This window comes from Solanum lycopersicum, chromosome 2 (genome assembly GCF_036512215.1).
Source record: "Solanum lycopersicum chromosome 2, SLM_r2.1".
Classification (NCBI taxonomy): domain Eukaryota; kingdom Viridiplantae; phylum Streptophyta; class Magnoliopsida; order Solanales; family Solanaceae; genus Solanum; species Solanum lycopersicum.
In genome coordinates this window covers 59,208,374-59,232,521 of record NC_090801.1, presented here as the reverse complement: position 1 = coordinate 59,232,521, position 24,148 = coordinate 59,208,374, and the positions used below count along the sequence as shown (strand labels likewise).

General features: G+C 31.7%; 3 protein-coding genes across 13 annotated transcripts; 2 read left to right on the top strand and 1 right to left on the bottom strand.

Annotated features, from left to right (window-relative positions):
• The first annotated feature begins 1,619 nt into the window (after positions 1–1,619).
• Positions 1,620–13,369, top strand: LOC101248069 (transcription initiation factor TFIID subunit 13). 7 transcript variants are annotated; one of them, XR_003245303.2, is made up of 7 exons: positions 1,620–1,775; positions 2,410–2,543; positions 2,632–2,669; positions 3,458–3,517; positions 11,240–11,314; positions 12,157–12,522; positions 13,090–13,369. XR_003245303.2 is itself a non-coding variant. In XM_010318443.4 (6 exons), exons 2-6 carry the CDS (start codon positions 2,441–2,443, stop codon positions 12,265–12,267), a joined length of 387 nt encoding a protein of 128 aa, XP_010316745.1. In that variant the 5' UTR covers positions 1,620–1,775; positions 2,410–2,440; the 3' UTR covers positions 12,268–12,642. The 7 variants fall into 7 exon arrangements, 3 of the variants coding, with proteins under 3 accessions (XP_010316745.1, XP_010316747.1, XP_004232870.1); XR_740038.4 differs by lacking the exon at positions 13,090–13,369 and adding an exon at positions 9,671–9,918 and having other exon boundaries at positions 12,157–12,642; XR_740036.4 differs by lacking the exon at positions 13,090–13,369 and adding an exon at positions 9,671–9,918 and having other exon boundaries at positions 11,180–11,314; positions 12,157–12,642.
• A 958-nt stretch (positions 13,370–14,327) lies between these two features.
• On the top strand, positions 14,328–17,486 carry LOC101246794 (meiosis-specific protein ASY3-like). Of its 2 annotated transcripts, XM_069293655.1 has the most exons (9): positions 14,328–14,466; positions 14,849–14,969; positions 15,052–15,141; positions 16,108–16,167; positions 16,264–16,303; positions 16,385–16,478; positions 16,742–16,801; positions 16,881–16,972; positions 17,062–17,486. In XM_069293655.1, exons 2-9 carry the CDS (start codon positions 14,854–14,856, stop codon positions 17,146–17,148), a joined length of 639 nt encoding a protein of 212 aa, XP_069149756.1. In that variant the 5' UTR covers positions 14,328–14,466; positions 14,849–14,853; the 3' UTR covers positions 17,149–17,486. The 2 variants fall into 2 exon arrangements, with proteins under 2 accessions (XP_069149756.1, XP_004233833.1); XM_004233785.5 differs by lacking the exon at positions 14,328–14,466 and having other exon boundaries at positions 14,718–14,969.
• Positions 17,487–17,591: 105 nt separating this feature from the next.
• LOC101248737 (uncharacterized) lies at positions 17,592–23,589 on the bottom strand. 4 transcript variants are annotated; one of them, XM_010318446.4, is made up of 9 exons: positions 23,274–23,589; positions 22,606–22,741; positions 21,448–21,585; positions 20,715–20,852; positions 19,672–19,785; positions 19,321–19,461; positions 19,100–19,207; positions 18,432–18,541; positions 17,592–18,054 (listed from the first exon to the last, which is right to left on the bottom strand). In XM_010318446.4, the coding sequence occupies exons 1-9, from the start codon at positions 23,460–23,462 to the stop codon at positions 17,983–17,985; spliced, it is 1,146 nt and encodes a 381-aa protein (XP_010316748.1). In that variant the 5' UTR covers positions 23,463–23,589; the 3' UTR covers positions 17,592–17,982. The 4 variants fall into 4 exon arrangements, with proteins under 4 accessions (XP_010316748.1, XP_004232872.1, XP_010316749.1 ...); XM_004232824.5 differs by having other exon boundaries at positions 19,672–19,776; positions 23,274–23,588; XM_010318447.4 differs by having other exon boundaries at positions 22,606–22,728; positions 23,274–23,588.
• Between the last annotated feature and the right edge of the window lie 559 nt (positions 23,590–24,148).

The window sequence follows — 24,148 nt, the reverse complement described above, 5'->3', positions numbered from 1 at the left end:
AAACATACATAAAATAATTAACTAACTAAGCAAAAATATTTAAAATATTTAGTTATATATGATTTGAAGGGGAAAAAAGGATCATGTTCTCAACATAACATAATTAAACAATCCTTACAATAATACCAACAAACATACATAAAATAATTAACTAATTAAGCAAAAATATTTAAAATATTTAGTTATATATGATTTGAAGGGGAAAAAAGGATCACGTTCTCAACATAACATAATTATAATCCTTACAATAATAACAACAAAAAGACATAAAATTATAGTTAACTAATCAAGCAAAAATATTTAAAATAATTAAGTTATATATGATTTGAAGAGGAACGAAGGATCATGTTCTCAACATAACATAATTCGATTCTTCAAATTTACAAAGTGAATACAGACAATCAGTGTCGATAGAAACTACAAGAATAAGAAAAAAAATATCAAAAAACTACAAAGAGAAGCAAAAAAAAAAGAACAAATTATTTTTCTATAAAAGAATCATGATTTGTATCATCAACAATCCAACCTAATAATATCAAATCTATATGTAATTATAATAGAACAAAAGTGATTATGATAATTAGACATGTCAAATCATTTTACCTCACAAAATCAAAATATGCAAAATATATAATATTTTTCATCATACATCCCTCTCCTGTAAAAATCAGATCAAAGAAGACAAAAAAAATTAACAAATCAAAGGAATAAAAAATGAAGAATAAGAAAAATAAAAATAAAATGACTATCATGCAATGTCTCAAAGTGGATTTTTATAGGTGTAATATTTAGGAGTTATAATTTTTATATTAAATATTTTGAAAGTTATGAATATGAAAGGTTAGGAGTTATATTATTAAATCAAAAATTAGATGTTATAGATATTATTAAAAGGTTAGGAGGTGTAATGCTCATTAAGTTACTTATTAATAGCAATATATATATATATATATATATATATATATATATAATATTGTGTAAAAAGAAATAATCTAAAAAGCCCTATTTTTTTAAAAAAAAAAATATATATATTTTTCTCAACATTGAGGCATGCCACATAGGCGGATTGAAGATCCTTATTTATATATATATATTGATTTCTTCTTCCAAAGGTCAAGCATGTAGTGTTCAATAGCTTTTCTTAGTTTAGCCATACACCTTTTCAATTAAAAGCGTATATTATTATTTTTATGGATTATAGGAATGACTCTATATGAGGCAGAGGAAAAAAGTTGTTGAATAATTAAAGTATACCAACATTTTTCATTAATATATTATAACGTATAACAATTTAATACGATATATAGAAATTATAATGAATGTTATCAAATTTTACTCGATTGTTACAATTTGTGATCAATTGATCAAAACATGCCATTTTTACCTACAAGACATAACTTATCATCAATTGAACAAGTTCATTATGTCTGACTTACAACTGATATATCTGATAGACAACAAAAAATTTATGTAGCGATTTCTTTTTAAAAAAATAAATTGTTAAACATGCAAAATTATCGCTAGAGTAACATTTTTTTTCGTTTTGGGCCTTTGATAAAAACTATTTTGGGCTTGTTTGATGGCCACTATGATCCATTAAACCCAAATTCTTTTTTTTTCACCGACATACCCGTTTGAACAACATAAACTTTTTCCCCAATTTCTAATAAATTTGAGCGGATGTCTCTAATACCCTAATAATTTTGGAATTTCAATTTGAAATTCTGTTTACAATTGTGCTCTCGTCATCTCCAGTGGAATCAACACTTTTGCAGGTTTCTCTTCGGAATTCTTTTTCTCTTTTACGATCCTAATTGTGATTGTGACTGCAGAAATTATAATTAATGTTTTATGTGCTCTTGCATTTTCTTCCTTTTCTTCAATACATTGGCACTCCTGGTCTCCTGGATGTTGATTGTTTGATAACTGTGTTATTATTATTATTTTTGTTGTTGATCGATATGCCCAATTCGCGTCTGTCCCACCTTGGATTTTGTATAACAAAGCTTCAGTAATGGCTTCCACACAATGTACATATAGAAAAAAAATAGATTTAACTTTTAATCTTTCATGAATTCTATTATTTGATGATCATTTACAGTAAAAGAACTTTTTTCCAGTTATATATGGGTTGTGTATATATTGGGTGCTTATTTTGGGAGCTGCATAGAAGAATGCATGTTCCATCTTTACCATGAGCTTCCTTTTTTATAGAACCGGAAAATTTTGAGCTAATTGTGTAGGTGGTTAAGTGGTGATAACCATTATAAGAACTATGGAAGTGCATTCTTTGTGCGTTCAGTTTTCTATTTTCTTTTCAATGGTACTTGCGTGATGTATCTGTCAGATAATTATATATAATACGTTTGATTGATGGTATTTGCTAAGGATGGTATGACACTTTGGCAGGTTGAGAGGTGGACGTTAAAATAAATTGAAAATGAACAACTCTTCTGCAGGGCCATCCTCAAAAGCTAGAGTAGGAGCATCACAACCTTCAGAAAGTTCACTTAAGAGGAAACGTGGCATGTTTCAGAAAGATTGTTAGTGACTCTTTATGTAGATGTGATAATAATGTTAAATCACTTCATCTTGTATTATTTATTAATATTTCTTTTATTTATTACACAGTGCAACACATGATGTATGGTTTTGGAGATGATAGCAATGTAAGATGCCTCTTTGTTTCACTTTTTATCTCTTCATTGTTTTTCATCTGCGTATGTCCATGGTGTTTATACGCGTTGATTGTTGTGTGTATGGCAATACAGTGAATTATGTCATGCTGCTGTCACCTAGCTTTTCTTTTCTCTGTACAAACATTTATAGTGGGAAAAGTTGCAGCTTGTATAGAACAGATTGAATATGGCCTTCGCTTGTTGCTTAATGTTTAACAAAAATCACTCACCGGCTATGGGAAATACTTTTAGTTTCTTTGATGATTGTTCTAAGCTTGTGTCTAGGATCTAGCAATAATGTCTAAAGGGACTTTTGGGAGGACCAAGGACCTGTGCTGATTCTAAGGAAAGAACAGAAACTCAGTATTGGAGTTTTGTAATGATGTTGTCTAGTTGTCTTTTAAAAGGAATAATCTTTGTTGCTGGAGTACAGTCCTTTTTCTTGTTTTACCACATCTTGCTTTCCCTGTTGCACAAGGGAATAGAGCGCGGTCATAATGCATTAGTGACTCCATCATAAAACAGAGATAATTTTGCTGGAAGATCTTCTTATTGATATGTTCCCTTTGGCAGCTGTATGTTTATTTTTTCTAATTTAGTAAACTAATACTGGACTTGGAGATGGTTGATTGCCTTATAGGTTATATAAAAGATGATGGTTGATTACTTGTAAATATCAAAAGAATTGTCTGGAAGTTGTACTGATTTTGATTTTCTATGAGTTGCTGGTATTATTTTGTCCCTTGATCTTTACTAAACTAATAGTGTTGCACTATCAGCCACTTCCAGAAACTGTGTCACTTGTTGAAGACATCGTGGTGGATGATGTCACTGATATGGTGAGTTGAACTTACTACTATCCAGTGCTATTCTTTCGAAGAGGTTTCAGAATATACATGTTCCAGATAAAGCTTTGCATTCTACGCAATTTATTTTCTTCAGTATTTGATTTCGATAAACATGCATATGGTCCTATCTTTTGAGCTCTTCAACTTGGGTATAATAACCATCTTTAGAAAGTTTGCTACGGAAATATTCTGCGAATAGGTATGCCCAGACTATGCCATCCTAAAGTTGAAATCGATAGGCAAGAAGGCCGGTTAGGGGAGTAAACAAAGTTGAGGCGCTATTAGGGTAACTGATCAAAGAAGAAAACCGTAGTAGTGACCAGACGAGATGATTATTAAATCATTATTATTACATAATAAATAAGTATAATCTATTAAGAGGTTAGAAGGAATAAAATTTTAGCGAAAATATGATAAAATGAAATCCTATTTATTAGAAGATGATGTTAATTACAAGATATTAATACTTTATATATTAAAAAGTCTTAATACCGATACAAAAAGAGAAATTTATGAAAAATTATTGATGTATGAGATAATAAAAGAAACAACCCAAGATTTTGGTATAGACTTATATGATGATATAGAATTATTTATAGAACAATGATAAATTATTTATACTTACAATTCTGGAAAGAAACTAAAGAAGGAATAGAAGTACTTGAAAAACTACTAGTTGAAATTTTTTACAAATATTTGAGAACTAGAGAAAGTGAATATTTAGAATATATTACAAACAACGTTAATGAAATACAAAGATTAGATCTACTTAAAAAAAAATATTATGAAAAAATATTTTACTCTTAAAACTATGAAGAATAATCAAACATCAAATAAAGCTACTATAACAAAAACTAAAATAGAAAGAAAGGTACGAAAGACACAGAAAAAGTTAAAAACCTTATATATAAAATATGAATTATTACAACTTTCTAAAACAAATAATAGTAAAACAAATCTTTTGATAGATATAATTTCTAAAACAAAATATAAGTATGTTCGTTACCTGAAAAAACAATATGAACAAAGAAACATAGAAACAACAACTGATAGAGAAGATAATTGAAAAATAGAAAAGAATTACAACACAGGAAAGAAAGATTAGAAGAAAATATGTTAGCAGGAGTATGTAATAAATCAATATTAGCACAAAGAAAAGTTATATTTATGCTAGAAATACAAATAGATTGCCTAGAATACAAATTACAACATGATATAAGCTATAACACGAACCATAATGAATAAAGAAGAATTTGCAGTAGACCAAAAGACATATGAAAATCAAGATGGCTTAGTAATAAAAATAATATTTTTCAAATTTAGGAAGACGATATAAAAAATAGGAAATAACTTATATTTAATGTTAGAAAAAGAAACAACAAAATTAGAAAATAGTTTGACAGCTATGGTAAGAATAACAAAGGAAAATGAAGAAATAGATAAATCAAAAGAAATTGAAAAAATAAAAGCAAAGCAAGAAGTACAACATCTAGAAGAAATAAAAAATACAAGAATAAGTGAATTAGAAAAAGAATTAGCTAAGCTAAAATTATTATATGAAACCAAACAAAAAGAGAAACAGGTAGAAAAAGATAAAGAACTTGAATTAACTAATGAGATAAATAAGATGAAACAAAAATTAAATGAAAATCTTGAAATAGACGAAATAAATGAATCAGATACAATAAACTATCAAAACTTAGAAATAAGTGATATAAGTGAAACATACACAGAAATTCTAGAACAAGTAAATAAGCCGAAAAAATTAGAAATAAATACAGGAGATATAAATCAACCCAGCACATCAAGAGTTAAAACCCAGATAATAGTCCTAGAAGTAGTCCTAAATGGACAACACCAACTTATTATACAGAGAATTATGAACGATCAGATTAAACAAATGCAATATGGAATAGCGGGTTAAATAAAAAATGGACGCCTAGATCAATAACTGAACAATATAACTTTTTAGATCTAGATTGTGTTACAGATATAAATAAAGCAATATTACTATGGGTTAGAAATATATCTAAACAATTAATTGATAACAAAATAACAACAAAAGAAACACCAGGATATATAGAAAGAACATTTGTTGGAACAACAAAATTATGGATAGGAAATTTACCCCAGAAAGTCGAGAAACACTTAGAAGTGACAAGAAAATAGATGGATCTCCATCAACAACAAATATAGATATACTAGATAAATACGAATTAGCAATACGGAATAAATTTGGAGGTATGACCACAGAAATAAAAGAACAAAATAGAGAAAAAACAATAAATAGACAACTTATGACAAAATTAGCTATATGTAAAATGTGTTATATAGAAGAATACACATGCGCATTCAAAGAATATTATTACAAAGCAAGATATGGTATAAATGAAGCAAAAGAAATAAGACAACAATATTTTACAAAACTACCAGAACCATTTAGTACAAAAATAATTAAAGACTGGAACAATGAAGGATTAACAGATACTTTAGGAGCTAGAATAAGATTTTTACATCAATGGTTTGTAGAATTATGCGAAAACCAAAAAGAAAAAATAAAAATGGAAAAAGTACTAATTAAAAATCTAGCCTGTTGTAAAATAAAACAGCACCACAATTTGGATGTACAAATAAATATTATAAAAAACAAAGACCTAAACGACACAAAAATTATAGAAAAACCAAAACTAGATATAAATACAAAAAACCAAGACAAAAATATTATGCAAAAAATTATAAAACAAAAAGACCGTATAGACCAAAGAGAAAACTATCAGAATGTACTTGTTATAACTGCGGAAAGATAGGACATTTAGCTAGAGATTGTAAGTTACCTAAAACTCCAAAAGGAAAACAAATTGCAGAATTAATTATAGATAAGAGGAATACATGCAAATAGAATATATAAACTATGAACTAAGTGAAAACGATAGTATATATGAAGTATCAGATATAGAAACTGAAAATGAAGAAGAAAATATTGATCTAGAAAATGATGTAATGAACGAAGAAATCTAATGTCTGAAGACGACATAAAAATAATATCTAAAGAAGACTATCAAAATGAAGAATTATCAGAACAAAAAATTATATTTGATAATACAATTTTTGAACAAATAAAAGGAAAAGAATTAGATTTAAGTGTTGAAAAAATACTTGAAATACCTACCTTAAGGAATTGGTTTAAAAGACAAAAAGATGAATATTATATAGTTAGCCAGAAAGAACACATCATAGATTGCAAATATACAAAAGGAAAGGCACAAATACCTATACTAAATAAGAGGATAATTAATAAAGAAATACAAGATATAAAAGCTAAAACACCCATAAAATACGTACATTTAGGAGGAACAGAAATATTGATAAAAGCATGTGTTAGAGAAGGAATAGACACACTTATTGAAATATACTTAGCAGATGATAGAATTATACACCCTATAGAAAAAAGTGTAATAAGTGCAGTAAGAGGAAATTTAATATACCAAAAATTTAAATTTATAATAAGTGCCAACTACTTAGTAGCATTAACATATAGAAATATAGATAAATCATTAGTTCTATATTGGAAAATGTCTGAAATAGAATTAGCACCAGGAAGTAAAATATTTACAGCAAGATGTAAGAACCTATATATACTAACAACAAAACATAAAGTAACAGCAAGAAATAAAAAATTGATAGAATAAAGGTAGAAAATCCTTTTGAAAAAATAATTACCATAATAGACAACAATGACTATAGCTATAAAGAAATAGACATAGAAGAAGATTTAGAAATTGTAAAAGAAAGATTAAGCACTTCAAGTGTACCAAATACATTAACGAGAGCTACATCATCAAGAATGAGCACATCTAAAAGAAATTATGAAATCTCACAAAATTTATTAGATAAAGAAGAGATAACACCATACCATTACTTTATAACAGGGATAATAGACCAAAGAAGATATAAAATTTTGATAAATACAGGACAAGAAGAGAATTATATAACGAGAGAATTAGTATTAGAAACAGAAATTATAGAAACAAGACACTTATGCCCCGGATTACCTAGTGAAATAGTAAACACAAACGAAGAGATGACAGAAAAAGAAATAATTATAGGAGGAATACCCTTGATAATACCATTTAAAATCTACCAAGGAAACCAAAATATTACCTTAGGAATAAAATGGTTAGAAAAAGTTAAACCATATAATATAGAAAATGAACAATTAACAATAACTTGCCAAAATAAGAAGATAATTATCAAAAGAACAAATGAATAATGAAAATTTATATACTTGCAAAAATTACTGTAGAAGGATACCACAACAGATATTATACCCCTATGATAGATACAGGAGCAGAAGCGAATATATGTAAATATAATTGTTTACCAGAAGATAAATGGGAAAAATTAAAAACACCTATGGTGGTAACAGGATTTAATAATGAAGGAAGTATGATTGCATATAAAGCAAAAAATATAAAAATACAAATATGGGATAAAATACTAACAATAGAAGAAATGTACAATTTTGAATTTACAACAAAAGGTATGTTATTAGAATGTCATTTCTAGAAAGATTTTATCCACATATTATAACAAAAACACATTGGTGGTTTACTACACCATGCGGAAATAAGATAAGAGCAAAAAGAGTAAATAATAAACAACGTAAACCTATAGAATGGATAAAAAGAAGTGAAAAGATAAACCAAGAAATGGAAAATATAAATAAAAATCAAACAACACAATTAGAAATTATCATATTTACAATAGATAAAGTTAAAATAATTAACGAACAACTAGAATTATTATATATTGAAAATCCATTACAAGGATGGGAAAAGCATAAGATGAAAGTAAAAATTGAATTAATAGATGAAAATAGTATAATAACACAAAAACCATTATAATATAATTTTGATGATTTAAAGAATTCAAAATACATATAAATGAACTATTGAAGAATAATTATATACAAGAAAGCAATAGTAAACATACAAGTCCAGCATTTATAGTTAATAAACATAGTGAACAAAAACGAGGTAGAAGTAGAATGGTTATAGATTATCGCAACCTGAATGCTAAAACTAAAACATATAACTACCCAATACCAAATAAGATACTAAAAATAAGACAGATACAAGGATATAACTATTTCAGTAAATTTGATTGTAAATCAGGATTTTATCACTTAAAATTAGACGAAGAATCTAAACAGCTAACAACATTTACTGTACCACAAGGATTTTATGAGTGGAATGTTCTACCATTTGGATATAAAAATGCACCAGGTAGATTCCAACATTTTATGGACAATTATTTTAATCAATTAGAAAATTGCATTGTTTATATAGATGATATATTATTATATTCAAAAACACAAGATGAACATATTAGATTATTAGAAAAATTTATACATATAATTAAACATTCTGGTATAAGCTTAAGTAAAAAGAAAGCATAAATTATGAAACCACGAATAGAATTTCTAGGAATACAAATAGATAAAAATGGAATAAAAATGCAAACACATATAGTACAAAAAATTGTTAATAGTGATGAAAATATAGATACAAAAAAGAAATTACAATCATTTTTAGGAATAGTAAATCAGGTAAGAGAATACATACCAAAATTAGCAGAATACCTAAAACCATTACATAAAAAAACTTAGGAAAGATGTTGAATATTATTTTGATAATAAAGATAAAGATCATATAAGACGTATCAAGAATTTATGCAAAAAATTACCAAAACTATATTTTCCGGATGAAGAAAAATGATTTATATATATATTAGAAACAGACTCAAGTAATTATAGTTATGGAGGAGTTTTAAAGTACAAATATGATAATGAACAAACTGAACATCATTGTAGATATTACTCAGGATCATATACAGAAGCACAATTAAAATGGGAAATAAACAGAAAAGAGTTATTTGCATTATATAAATGTTTATTAGCGTTTGAACCATATATAGTTTACAATGAATTTATTGTGAGAACAAATAATGCACAAGTTAAATGGTGGATTACTGGAAAATTACAAGATTCAGTTACAACTAAAGAAATAAGAAGATTGGTATTAAATATACTAAATTTTACAGTTACAATTGAAGTAATTAAGACTGATAAAATTTTTATTGCAGACTATCTCTCCAGAAGAAGATACAATGGAGAAAATACTAGCTATGATGACAAACCTTTGTCAAAAGGTGGAGAAGATAGAAAACGAAGTACAAGTATTAATAGAAACATTTAAAAACCAGCAGCATGACGGAGCTAGAAGGTGACGTTGGGAAACACCTAAAAACCCATAACAAAACAATATATACAGCTGCAGGAAGCACATCTACAGGAAGCACATATGCAGGAGGAACATCTACAAAAAAAGAAGGTAAGATGAAATATACAAACACAAATGAACAAACTATTCTCTAAACCATACTCTCCACAAAATACCCAAAAAGATATGTTCGTACCCCACAAATAAATACTTACAAAGCCAGTCTAGATTCACAAAAACAAACATATAATCACATTAACAGAATGTATATAGAAAATATATACAAGATACAAACTTTTCTAAACCTAAACCCTAGAGCAAAAGATACCAAAAATCCAAACGAAAATTTTATATCACCCAATACCTACAAGGATACAACAAACTAATAGCACAACCAGGAACAAATCCAAATCTAGTAGCAACTTGCTACAATTACGGGCTAATAAGCACAGTATATACTATAACTGGAGACGAAGTAGCTAAAATACCTGAGCTACATGAGGCATTTCTGCAATATAAAAGAATAACTAAAGGAACTTTATTTTATATAAAGTTCTACTCAGCAACAGCAGAAATACTATATGAAGAAATTAAACCTACAATACAAGTTATTAAGATAGATTTAACTAGAGATATGATAATACTAGAAAAAATAGATATACAAGAAGAGATACAGAAGGTGGATATCCCAGATTTTTATGCAAACAAAAGAACTATTGGGATAGCTACCATATTAAATGAGTTATCAAACACTACCTAAATGAAAATGCAATTTGGAGTTATTACAACAGAGATCAAACAATGATATACTCCAATTGTAGAGATATAAGAGCAGCAGATATGGAAGAAGTACGACAATGGATATTAAGTCTGCTGAAGCCAGAACAAACACCTACAACAAGAGCTATCAGGAAAAAATTCATTTCTCCAAACTTGATGACCAGATACTGCAAACTAATTGGACAAAAGTATTCAGATCATCTATGTACAAAATGCGACGGAGAAGATAACTATATTCCTGAAGTCCAGCTAGAATGAAGACATATGTAAAGTATGAATAGTAGTGTCTGTAAAGTATGAATAGTAGTGTCGGCCATATTTAAAAAAGCAAAGGCCAGTATATAAAGAAGTAAAGTTGTAAATAGTATGTCGGCCATATAAAAAATAAAGGCCAATTATGTGTGAAAGTATTTTGTTTTCTTGTGTCGGCCGAATATAAATAGGCCAGGTGTAAAGTGTTGTATGTAAAGGAGTGTCGGCCATTTGGCCAAAGTGTTGAGTTTTCTTGTATAAATAGAGGGCTTTCCCTCATAATAAAATCATCCCTTTCCTCTATATCTCTCTCTCACTCTACGCAATTTATTTTCTTCAGTATTTGATTTAGAAGAAACATGCATATGGTCCTATCTTTTGAGCTCTTCAACTTGGGTAGGTGCACAAAGCTCAGGATATTGCATCCAAAAGGGGGAAGCTTTTGACCGAGGACTTTCTGTTCTTAATTAGAAAGGTCAGTCTTTTTGTGAATTCAACATGCATATATATAATATATATGCATATCTGAATCTGCAGCATTATGGCGAATATTTAGTTGAAAAATGTCCATCCCATTTTCGCTCAATGAGATGGTCTTGAGAGTTTTCTATATTATTTCAATTAAGAACATTAAGGAAACTATTAGACCTGCCTTTTAGTGGAACAAAGTCATATACAAGTGTCCGGATAGCCAAGTGTAGTTGGACAGAAGCTGAGATTTGTAGTTTTGCTCATCTCAAGCTTAATTACTACTTTAAGGTTCTATTTGTTGCTATTATTTTGGCTTACCTCATGCGTGTTAGTACTGCTATCACACTGAATAATTGGTTTCATTATGATAGATCGTAGTTTAGCTCATGTATCACCATTATAGAATTGTATCTGAAAATAGTTCCAATGGTAATTTCATGTTTGTTTGTGCCTGATAAACCTGAAACTCTTTCGGGACTAGTTTGATGTCTCCATGCCAACGAAAAATGTCAAGAATAGTTAGCTTCTTACTTTGTTGATCATTAAAACAAAAAATTACTTCATCTTACTCCATCTTTTGGTTGGGTAGAATTAGGCTGGGAGATTGAGGCGTTGCCTTCGCCTTCTATCTATTTAGTGCCACGTGCCTCTTCTATTGTGCTGCTTACTGGTTTCTCTTGCTGTGATTTGAATATTTCAACACGTCTTTAGTTGTCAAAAAGAGTATGGATGGTTGTTCTGAAAAATCAGTCCTGCTTTGCTACCTCTACAAACTGGATATGGCGTTACTGCAAATTTTGCTTTATGAGCTTCTAAATTTTGGATGGATACTGTTCTATTGTGCAGGACTTGCCGAAACTTAACCAGTGTACAGAACTGTTGTCCATGAATGAGGAGCTGAAACAAGCTCGGAAGGCTTTCGAGGTCGATAAAGAGAAATTGGCTTCACATCAGTGAAGGGGAAGTGTGATCTCAGTTCAGAATGACAAATTGAGTGGCACCGTAGGACCAGTATACAGTTTACCTCCTCTGGAGTAAATAGCCTGCTTGTTCTCATTTTTCGCTAGCACAATCGATGTCTGAGTCACCTTGTAGCTGCGTTTAGTCTTGCACAATAGATCCTCGATGCTGAAATCAGTTTCTTAAGTGTTCTATTGGTGCATTGAACGCCACCTGTGTGTAGTTTGACAGTTCTAAAGATGGTGGTGTCAGGTATTTATAATTTCATCAATCTACTTGTTTGTAGATCTGCACAAACTGATGGAATGAGTTGTAAGTTAACTCTGAGTAGTCATCTAATTAGATTGATTTTGATCTGTTTGCTATGCAAAAGATGGAAGATCTTGAACGGCTTTTATCTTGTTAAGATTCTGGTAAAGCTTTCACAAAATGCTTCATTTTGTGCAAGTTATTTCCATTCTAAATCATATCATATATTATTATAAGAATGAAGCTCAAAACTTAAAAGTTGAATTACCATTTTGCCCCTCTAATAAATTAAAACTTATATAATTTATATATATATAATCTTTTTATTTTCATTTCATAATCATGACCTTTCAAATTTCTAACATAAATGTAAATAAAAATAAAAATGAGTAATTATTAAGAAATTAAAGTAGATTCATGTATCTTTAAAATTAAATTTCATCTCTATCTTTTTTATATTTATTTTAACAATAATTTATGTGACTTTTCATGTTTCCATAATTTTGTTCTATAAATTTAACTTTTTCAAGAAGAACTTTTATTTACCACTCCTACAATTCTTTTATGTAGGAACTCTAAACATGTGAAATAATGTCACAATTTGAGGTGAAAGTTGTGAGATTCCCTCATGCAGTTACGGGAATAGATAAGAATTCAATTACTGAAGCATCGGAGCTTGATGTGTTAGTTTTATACTTATTTGTAGTAAGAATTATAATAAGACTTTTTTGTCTCTCTTCGTATAGTTGAATTCTTGTTTTTATTAGCAAGTTGCTCTAAATTCATATTTGTATTTGGTATGCTCAAATGTTCAGTTTCACTATAGAGACAAACAAAATGAAATGCCTAATTATCTTGCTCATGTGTACCTTTTTTTTGCTTTTCTCCGTACTTATAATTTTTACATATACATTAATTTTCATCTTTAAGAATGAATGTGATAAAATAGGATGTTTACTCTTTTCTTTTCTTTTTATGGAAAAAAAGGTGAAACATATAATAGTAGATTAATGGTGGATAAGTTATGTATGACAGAATTAAATTTTATATAAAAATAAGTAGTTATTCATAAATATCCTGATTTTTAAAATATAAATGATAAAAACTTTTTACATCTTAGTTTTAAATATTTATAGTTAACTAATTAGTTTAAAGTGTTTGTGGATAAAAATTTAATACAATACTTAAAAAGACATTCATTAAAAAAGTTGAAAGGTTTTGTTTTCCTTCACTCAAAGTTAATCTTACACTATCTAGCATTATTCTACCAATAAAACGGAACTATCAAGAAATTTAATTTAGATAGTTGTTATTTTTCCTTTTAGCTTTGCAAACTTATTTTTTGAATTACAAACAAAGTTTATTTTATTAATTTTCATATTATTATCTCGATGCATTCACTTGGAGGTCAGAAAATTGGAGTGTCACAATTAGTAGTAAAACAAAGTAAGAAATCTCAATTAGAAATATTTTATTATTAAGTAGTATTATCTTTTAAGAAATAATACACTCATGGGTTACACGCGCAAAGCGCGTGCCCGGAAACTAGTTGAAAAAAAAAAGGTGGAAAATGTCATAACCACAAGAGCACGTTAGAAGTTTTATTTGACCCCTTGCGAAACACGAGCAAAAGGTGGATCTAAAATTAGAAGGTTTATCTTTTGGTGGATTTTTTGACCCTTGCAAAATACCGAGCAAAAGGTGGATCTAAAATTTAAACTTTGCTGCAACATGCATAAGCTCTTTTTGACAGTGGACGCTTAGGGAATTCAAATGCATTTATTTAGATTAGACATCTCAAGTTTAAATTTCGAATAAATGTGCAATTCAAACAATTTACAATCACATTGATGAATATGATACACGTCAAAATAGCATCTTAATTTTAATGCATAGTGGAATCATACCAAATGAAGTGGCAAGCTTAGCATTTACGTTTTCAGAAAAGTACGAAAAACTCTTTTTATTTACTTGTTTTAGTTTTTAGTCTTTTCATTCACTTGTATTTGTCATATACTTTTGATAAGTCGATTTGCATAAAATTTAATCATATCTTAGTTGAAATTTGAAATATTTAATTAAATTAATTCGATTTAGATTCAAGAGTCAGTCAAATTGATAATCAAAATAAATGTGACGAGTAAAAGTAAAAGGAAAAAAAGCAAGTAACAAAAAGAATTCGGTGAGTACTGTTCATCAACCATCAACACAGTTTCGCGCCAACAGAAACATAAATATTCGTAGCTGGTAGAATCCATTTTGAATTCTCAAAAGTTCCCTCCCCTCTCACACACATACAAACGCTGATTCTCAAAGTTCAATTTTCTAGAGAAAATGTCGGCGTCAAAATCAAGCGCAAGGAAAAGAGTTTCGGAGCCGCAAATACCAAAATCGGAGAGCAAAAGGCGAGCTAGCGCCGTCGAAGATGATTTCGATGCTGAGATCTCAGAGTACGCTTTCATTTTCATATTTTTTTTTGTTAATTTCTCAAAAGTTAGTATGGAATTTGATGAGGTCGAATGAAACTGGCAGTGATATCAAAGGGATTATGACGGCGTTAAAGCAGATAAGAGAGAAGGCACAACAAGACGGTCTGAAGAAGAAAGAAGAAACCATCTCTAGGTGCATGTCTGATTCCTGTTTTCCTTGATAATTGATTTCTCGTGTACAGATATATCGAAGCTGAATAAATTTGTTTACATTTAGTTAAATCATTGGAGAGCTGAGTCTCAGACCTAGAACCAAGCTCTAGGTTCTTCATAAACTTATATGGGCTTAAGTATTTGCTAAGGCAATATCGTGTGTTTTTGCGATGTAATTCCTGTATCGATTGCTTTTTCGATGAATTTCCTCAGCTAGGAGGAACTAGGTATTTGCTTCTGCGCACAGAATTGGCTAATTTTTTCTGCAAACGTTGCTCCATATTCTCTGCTTTGCAGTTTCTTCATTTTGCAACAGTTGGACTAGCATATAGATCTAAATGACCTTGTATAGGATTTGCAATTAGCCATGAAAATTGTACAATGTTTTGATCTGGATCTCGCTTTTGATCAAAATTGATGCATTCCAAGCTTCTTGTTGCCTTTGTGCACAGTACTTCTGGCAGAACTTTTGGTTTTAGGAAATGTATGTGGGAATTGATTTTCTGGAGATTCCATATGATCTTAATTTTTTTTATGGAGATTCCTGATTATACTAATGATTTGTACGTTGTTTAAATGAGTTTTGTGCATTAACAAGTTTGTAGAATTGTTCTACGTTGCTTAAACATCTAAAAGTGATTCTAGTTGCAACTTGTTAAGTCACTCAAGCAGCTAATCTTTCAGTTCTGACAATAAACCGTTTGACTGATCTGGTGTATTGTTTAACATCTTAATGAGTAAGAAATACTGATTGTTCTCGAGTGAAATTGATAGTAATTTGGACAATCCCTGCATAAACTGTTACTAAGTGCATGAGAATGTAAGCCTGATGAGTTCGTCCTCTTTTGTTCCTGTGATGTCAAGTCCACACTTTAATTTATGGAGTGTGTCGCTTAAATCAAAGAAATGGTTATTAACATTATTGCTTATTGTGGTCTGTGGTTAGCGTGACTTCAGAAGTCAAGTCAAAGATCGATGAGCTGAAATTAAAACTTGAGAAAGACAGGTGAGAAATATGTGTAGCATATAATATATGCTCAATGTAAATTTAACTGTTGCAAGTGGTAGCTTCTTGTTGATCTTCAGTATGTTTGCTCATTAGGCAAGGTTTTGCGAAGGCACTGTCCAAGAGCTCAAAAGAGGTCAGCCTCAATTAGATAAGTTACCCATGATAGGGCGTTCGAAAGAAGCTCACTACTCTACAATATATTGCTTCTATGCAGTGTGAGAACCTGCTAAAGAATGAAACTGCAAAGTTCCAATCCATTTATGAGAAGTTCAACAAGGAGAAAGCTACACATCTGCAGTCTCTCAGAGGTACTTCTTCTAATGCGAATTTTCCACACGAGTTGGACCTGTTTGTAGTCCGTACAACTTTTGGAACATTGTGTTTCTAGATTAACCACCCACCTCTTATTCATTTCATGTTATCATTTTACAAAAAATTGCAATCTAACTGACTGTTACAGAATTTCAACTAGATTTACGCGTTTATACCTGCCATATGTTTTGAAGAGTCCTTACAAACCCTGCTTGAAGAAAACATTTTAACGCTAACCATCGTGATTGTATCTTCACAGATACTATATCCAAATATGAGGAGGAAAAGGAAAGACTATTCATGCGATATGAGCAACTAAGTGAGTTACAGGAACTCTGTATTATATATTTATTGAATGATAAGGATGCCTGTGACAGATTTTTATGACATTGATTCAGGGAAGAAAGAGAAGAGCATGATATCTGATCTTGAGCAAGACTCTAAAAAACGAATTTCTGAACTAGAGGAGTCGCTGAAGAAAAAGAAGCAGGTTAACTTCTATGGTGCACCTTATCTCTGTCACACACTGCATACATTCTCATACCGCCAAGTTAACCGTCCTCCTTTTTTGCTTGACAGGATGATAAAGCATTCAGTTTTCTGAGAAAAACTCTTGGTTCATTTCTGGATAATGCCTCAGATGAGGACTTCCCACCTGATGATTGAAAGTCGTGAAGATGTATCTGCAGCTGAAAATGACAGTTTCTATCTCCTGATGATTGAAAGTCCCAAATATGGTCTATGGATACTGCCACTAGCAATTAATTTGAATGTCTTATAGTTTATTTTTAAAATTTCTTCTTCCTAAGGTCAAGCATGTGGTGATCAATAGCTTTTCTTAGTAGTTGGATTGGTAACTCTCATTTGCTGCATTTTTAATATTACTGCTGCATCTACTATTGCTGTTTAAACGTAGTAGGGCAGTCTAGTGTTGACTCTAAATACTCAATCGAGATGTAGTAAATAATACAGATGTTCTAACTTCTAATTCTTCCGCTGCTCAACTTCTGTTTTTCTCTATGCCCAACAAAATTTTGCGCATAGTGCTAATACCATTAAGAAAAATGGTTCAGCAGTGGCTAAACAGTAATCCAACTTGTAAGAGAATATTTCTTGTGTAGAAACCACCTGATATTACCTTCAAAATAAATAGAAAATTTTCATTGTGCAATATTAGAAGTAATAAGACATGGAGATATCATTGCAAAATTAAGGAGTGCAATGAAGTCCTCAGTCCTCACTCTTATAAATTGCATACTGATTAACCGGTTTCCTGAGCTCGATGAGGCGAAACTAAACTACCAAAACTAGTGTCACCAACATCCAGACACGGTAAAGATTGTCACAGATTTCTGATACGGTAAAGATTTTACAAATCCAAGGGAAATGCCAAAGCCATGAAGCAAGCAGTAACCTGATGTCAACTAACTAGCCCAGAAGTTTCATATAAACAATGCATCTACATGATGGATTCCCCAAAATCAGATCGAGATAAGCAAGCTAATGAACTTGGTAGGAAGGATGTCTTCTTCGAGGCTGTTGCACTGACTGAGGAGGTCGTCTGTTGTGGGCCTGGATATGCAGGAGAAAAGTTCAGAAGCATAGATGTCTCAAAAGTCAATATTGACAAAAAGGAGGGAAATCTAGGACGCAATTCATTTTCCAAAATCACAGACAAATATACATATAAATCATGCGTGTAATCTGAAATTTCTAGCTTAAAATGTATACTACCAGTGCTGTACGCAACATGTTAAATGGCCATAAAGGACATCTCGCATATTATCCCACCTTAATATGTGGTGCATGCTAACAAGTATAATAGGACTAAATGACATTTCAGCTCCAGGCTAAGTTTTTCAAAAGGGAAATGCAGATACCCAAAAAAAAATGTCATATGATTAATTGACATGACTGCACAAGTATTTCTGAAGAAATGAAGTCCATACCCAAATTTTTGTCATGTGACGACAAGATGAACATCTAACTGATGGCGCCCCATACGGATACATGAGCAGCACTGCACAACCCCCACACTTAACTTGTCCAACCTCATGAGCTGCAGTGAGAACAATCAGAACCACGTGAGTGAGCCCCCCATAGAAATGAGTCGATGGTCTTCAACCATCAAATTCTCCAGGATAGTTGTACAGATCCATGAAAACAAGAAAGTGAAGCAAATGTCTGTTTCCTATTTATTTCCTCTCTATCCAAGTATGAGTGGTCTGGTATGCCAGTTCACAATAGATACAGAACTTACAGTATCAGAAGGAAAAATCAGAATGAAGCTGCACCACACGGTTATTTTACATCAGTTGTTCCTAACGTACTTAAACATATTGATAACAGGGCTCCGATTTACCAAAAGCGGATCCCTGAATAAAAAGCATGGAGAAAACTAACTGTTCATACTGTCAATTAGAAGTTATTTTATACGTTATCTTTTCAGCAATTTTGGCACGTGTCAAGATTCAACAAAACTTATATATGGGGGCAACCTACCAACCTACCAATGATAAATTGAAATATCATCACTAGAATATATCTGATTTTGTGACAAGGGGAAAATGACAAGGAGTGTAAGAATCCATTTTAGTATAAAAGAGGAAGCAGAAACCTTCTAGCACAAGATTGACGGTCTGGCAGCATGAACACTTCACCAATTTAGCCCCTTGTGAATAAGAAAGTAACTGTTGGCAACCACCACATACCATCTGACCCAGTTCTGCATCATAACTTAATTACATAATGTATTTTGTTCAAAGCATCTCCTAAATAAACTGACTAAATTGGATGAGATGAACTAAAAGTCTGTTATGCTCTGTGAAAAGAACTGACCGGAAGAAACTGTTGCAGCATGTGATGAGGCTTGAGGTACTATAGGTTTCATCTGTACTAAATGCGACATTGGTTGCTTTTCACTTGGGGGCCTTTCCTCCTCATTCTTTGTGCCTTCTTGTTTGCGACCCATATCCATTTCTGATTGGTGAATAGTTTTGTCAGTATCCCCCAAAATGTCCACCGAAAAGGTATACATACTAAATGCACTTGTAGATCAAGAAACCAAAACGACACAATACAACAAAGTCAATCTTATCTTGAACTCCTTGGCATGAAACAGGGGTTCACTGCTATACTACCCATTGCATATACTTGTATGTTATTTTAAGGCATTGTAGTAGAGTTTACCAGAAGAAGCAACCGGTGATGACGACTGCAGTGGTGGTGTAGGCGATCCCAGTGGATGTCCTTCCTTTTCAACATCACAGTCCTGGTTGCTCGCCATTTCAACGTCTACAAAAGCTAATGTTAGCTAGTTACAAAACTTTAAGGATACTGAATAAATAGAATTTGTCCACTGCAAATTTAGCACCAAACCCAGATATAATTTCTTGTATGGAATTGACATATCAGCAGCTGCTAGCCACTTTGCTATCTACATGCACAACATCGGAACAAAAAAACTATATGGCAAACTTGTATATATGTTTGAAACATCGGGACTCGGGCAATTGAGTCAAATTGCTAACTCATAGGTTAAGGTTAGAAGGCAGAAATAGTCGAAGGTTGGCTCCAAAGAAACCAAATGTCAAATTTTGATACCGCTAATCTGAACTTTTACAGACCCACAAGCCTTTAAGCTATGAACCCCTAGATATTTTTCTTAAAAACTTTGTTTACTTAATGAGAACCTCTCATGCTTTATGCTTATAAATTTTGGCCATACCACAGCTAGAACTTTTTCCACATATTCACCCCTAATTTGTCTTAGTAGACAATAATTGAGTATTGGAATGAAACCGAGCCCATATAGAGCAGAATGGATATGGAGGACTCGTATAGACGACCCTACTAGTTGGGATTGAGCCACACTGTTGCTTGTATTGTCCACTGATTATTTTCATATTTCAATATACTTCATCACTAGTCATTTTTACATGTTCAATGAAATTAATTTCTTCTCAGTTTGGCCTCCTTACTAAATCACATCCCACCTGCAGTTTCAATCAATACAAAGACACAGGGTCAGATCCACCTCTCTTACCATATTGATCAACAAGCATGATCTTACACTGAAGGTCTGTTACATAAACGAGGCCCGATTGCTAACTATATCAGAAAAACACAAGCTTGAGTCCATATGGCAAGTAATTGAGACTAGTGTATTTTAGCACATACCAATTGAACTTGTAACCACGGACATTTCGAATCTGAGTAAAAAAAGGACTCACCAGCAAGAGGCGCTCCTTGTATCCCTGATGGTGGTGTAGATGTCTGTAGAGGCAGTAGTTGAGGGGTCAATTGCCATCCTGGCGGTGGACCATTATCTTCATCTTCAACGGCTTCCTCTTTCTTCTCCATTTCTATATCTGAAAGTCAGAATGCTAATTCTGATGAACCAAATATAAAGAACTCACGCATCCCCAAATTCCTCATAATCTTACTGGACAAGTGACAACTAGATGAAGCCAACATCTAACCACACATGAGGGCATCCATAACACAGAAGATACTAATGCTATCACAAGCCTAGCATAGAATTACTTTCAATTGATTATATTAATCATTTGGCAAATATTAGCTTTTATTATTTCTTGATTATTCTCTTATCTTGGATATAATAATTCATCACTTGTATTTTCGACATGTTCTATGGAATTAATTGCTTCTCAGTTTGGCCCACCTTCAATCACATCCACCTGCAGTTTCAATCAACACAAAGACATTGGGGCATGTCATCTCTCATACCATACTGATCAATAAATATGAACTTACAGGTATGTCACATAAACGAAGCCCGATTGGTGTTGTGGACTAATTCAGAGAAAACGAAAAGCACAAGTATGCATGTACAAATGGCAAGTACAAGAGATTAGTGTATTTTAGCATATACCAAAGCCAAAGAAAATAAAAATTGCACTTGTGAACATGGATACTCATCTGAGTGAATAGGAAAGGACTCACCTTCAAGAGAAGCTCCTTGTGTCCATGATGGTGGTGTAGATGTTTGTAGCGCTGGCAGTTTAGGGGTCAACTGCCATATCGGCGGTGGACCATTATCTTCATTTTTAATGATTTCTTCTTTCTTCTCCATTTCTATATCTGAAAGTAAGAATGTTAGATCTTATGAACCAAACAAATAAAGAAGACTCATCCATCCCCAAGTTCCTCATAATCTTGCTCAACAACTAGATGCAAAAGTCATCTAAGCTCATTCATATAAGAGCATCCTAAATACATAAGATACTGATGTGGGACCATAAGCCCTGCATAGTAATACTTCTAATTGGCTAAATCAATTGTTTGGCAAGAATAAGCTAGTGAATTGCAAACCTTTAAGAGACATTACATAAGAACCAAAAAGAGTATATTATAGTAAGCTTATACTATTTTTTAAAAAAAAACTGGTAATGTCTATTATAGTAAGCTGTAAGCTTATACTAATTTTCTTTTGAAAACAAATACGCAAGGAAAAACACTATCAGTATATAGTTAAGTAACATCATAGCAAATGTGACAACCAACAAGCACACAAGTGCAAAAGAAGCTACATAAAATGGTGGTCAGTAAGAATGAAGTTACAAGAACCAAATAGTGGTCCCACGTGATTATCTCTTTAAAACAACAACAACATACGCAGTGTAATCCCAGAAGTGGGGTCTAGGGAGGGTGATGTCACAAAGACCTTTAACCAACCTTAGGAGATGGAGAGGTTACTTCAGATAGACTCTCGGCTCAAGTTAAGCATTTCAAAATGATTATCTCTTTAAAAGATGCAACAAAAGAAAAGAAGAAAATTGTAAAAAGGCATCACCAACAGTCTTAATGTTTCCACATGGTTCATGTTCATTGCCTTCCAAAATTACATCTACCCGTAATTTGAAGAGTTAAGTTTCAAGAACCAATCTAGCATAGATCTGAAAGAAGGCCGGCCACTATCTTTTACAGATTTGTTTACCAAGAAAATAATAGAGGCATTAATCTAGTGGAGCTGACAATTCGATTTAAAAGCAATTCTAATGCTTTTACCTAAGTTGTTTGTGTGCAAGGGAGAAAAGAGAGGGAGCTAGCAAGAGAGGGGGCAGGGAAGAAAGTAATTTAACAGTAAAGTTAACGACTTACCACAAATAACTGCTTCTAGGGTTGGCGGTGAAGATGGCGATTTTTTCTGTGAGATTACAGTGTTCCACCCAGGTGGCGGACCATCTTCATCATCTTCCGATTTGTGTTCTTTGCTCCCCATCTCTACATCAGTAGTCTGTTCACAAGTTACCTTTGTGTATATGTAGAATCTAATAGTTCTGTTTTCACTACGCAAAATACTTATTCATTAACTATTTCCTCTTCTTCTTTTTTCCCTTTCAATGTTTTAATGATAGTTATATATACTGCTATCGCCTCAAATTCATGAAAGTTCCAACTCTTGAGAGCAATCAAATTCACCAGCACAAAACAGGTAATCCATGAAAGCCAATAAAGATCAAGTTCAACTATATAGAGTCTTCAAATAAAATTCCCACAAAATTAATCACATAACTTTTAGGAAAATCTTAATGTTCTTTTCATGATTTTCATGATTGACAAGTACTCATATGGCATCAAGATTTTCAATTTTTCACTAATTTCCCATCTTTTGACAGATGAATGTACTTCTCTACATGCATCAATCATACATTAACTTAAAGGGAACAGTTCTAAAGATGAATTTCATCAACCCAAAACAAGTAACTCTCAAGAGAAAAAACAAAATTAAATTGACACCCATTTTAGTGTTTTATGATTAATCTCACCTGGAGGTTGTGTTGCTGAGGAATTGATGGCCAACCTGGAGGTGGTCCTTCATCATCATCTTCATCTATGACGACATTGGTGTTTTGCGATGGTACAGCTAAAGAGTCGAAACCAGGCGGTGGACCCTCATCTTCTTCTTCATCATCATCTAATTGCTGATTTTCGATGTGGCTCAACTTTTCTTCCATTTTTTTTTTTTGCTCTTACAGCGATTTGTGTTTTAAGGGATTTAGCACTAATTTGCATCTGGTATAAGCCTAATAGGTTTTTACGGGCCTCTCTGTTACTCAACTTTTATTTTTGGTAGAGAACAAAGTGATTAAATACGTACTTTACTTTCATTTTATAAACTTAGAAAATTACATTAAATAAATTTTTCCGCTCATATGACTTGTCTTTTCGTGTAATGGAAGCCTTATGTGACATTCATATGACATGGACCTTTACATGTGCACACCCACCCGACTCACCTCCACATAGATATTTTATAGAGCCCTAATTTCACTATTTTCCCGCATTTCATCATTTTCTTAAAAAACGCCGTTCCTTTCACCAACCCTAATTTCATCATAAAGATTTACACAACAACATTATTCAGAGAATAGTAAGTGTTGTATTATTCGTAAGCTTGTTAAGTGTTGTTGTTTTTGATAGCGTTTGACATATTAAAAATTCTAATGTAACCAACATGGACTAGTGAAGTTTCATTCTTAAAATTTCAAGCAATTTTTACGATTAATGACGCTTCATAGTTCAACCTGCAAAAGAACCTCCCCCATTCCAAAGTTGAACCAATAAAAAATGTTTAGATGTCATTTTTCTTGCTTGTCAATCATCACTAGTTGTCTCATTTAGATCCATGCTTTTGTTTACT

What these genes read in the sequence shown, in the direction of transcription:
- LOC101248069 (XM_010318443.4), top strand. Translation starts at nt 2,441, where the DNA reads ATGAACAACTCTTCTGCAGGGCCATCCTCAAAAGCTAGAGTAGGAGCA. An exon ending in GTTTTGGAGATGATAGCAAT is followed by an intron (nt 2,670 to 3,457) that starts GTAAGATGCCTC and finishes TTGCACTATCAG; the next exon opens with CCACTTCCAGAAACTGTGTC. An exon ending in TTCTGTTCTTAATTAGAAAG is followed by an intron (nt 11,315 to 12,156) that starts GTCAGTCTTTTT and finishes TCTATTGTGCAG; the next exon opens with GACTTGCCGAAACTTAACCA.
- LOC101246794 (XM_069293655.1), top strand. Translation starts at nt 14,854, where the DNA reads ATGTCGGCGTCAAAATCAAGCGCAAGGAAAAGAGTTTCGGAGCCGCAA. An exon ending in TGTCCAAGAGCTCAAAAGAG is followed by an intron (nt 16,304 to 16,384) that starts GTCAGCCTCAAT and finishes GCTTCTATGCAG; the next exon opens with TGTGAGAACCTGCTAAAGAA. An exon ending in CATGCGATATGAGCAACTAA is followed by an intron (nt 16,802 to 16,880) that starts GTGAGTTACAGG and finishes ACATTGATTCAG; the next exon opens with GGAAGAAAGAGAAGAGCATG.
- LOC101248737 (XM_010318446.4), bottom strand. Translation starts at nt 23,462, where the DNA reads ATGGAAGAAAAGTTGAGCCACATCGAAAATCAGCAATTAGATGATGAT. An exon ending in CGTCAATCTTGTGCTAGAAG is followed by an intron (nt 18,542 to 19,099) that starts GTTTCTGCTTCC and finishes TTCTCACTGCAG; the next exon opens with CTCATGAGGTTGGACAAGTT. An exon ending in GTCACATGACAAAAATTTGG is followed by an intron (nt 18,055 to 18,431) that starts GTATGGACTTCA and finishes CTGCATATCCAG; the next exon opens with GCCCACAACAGACGACCTCC.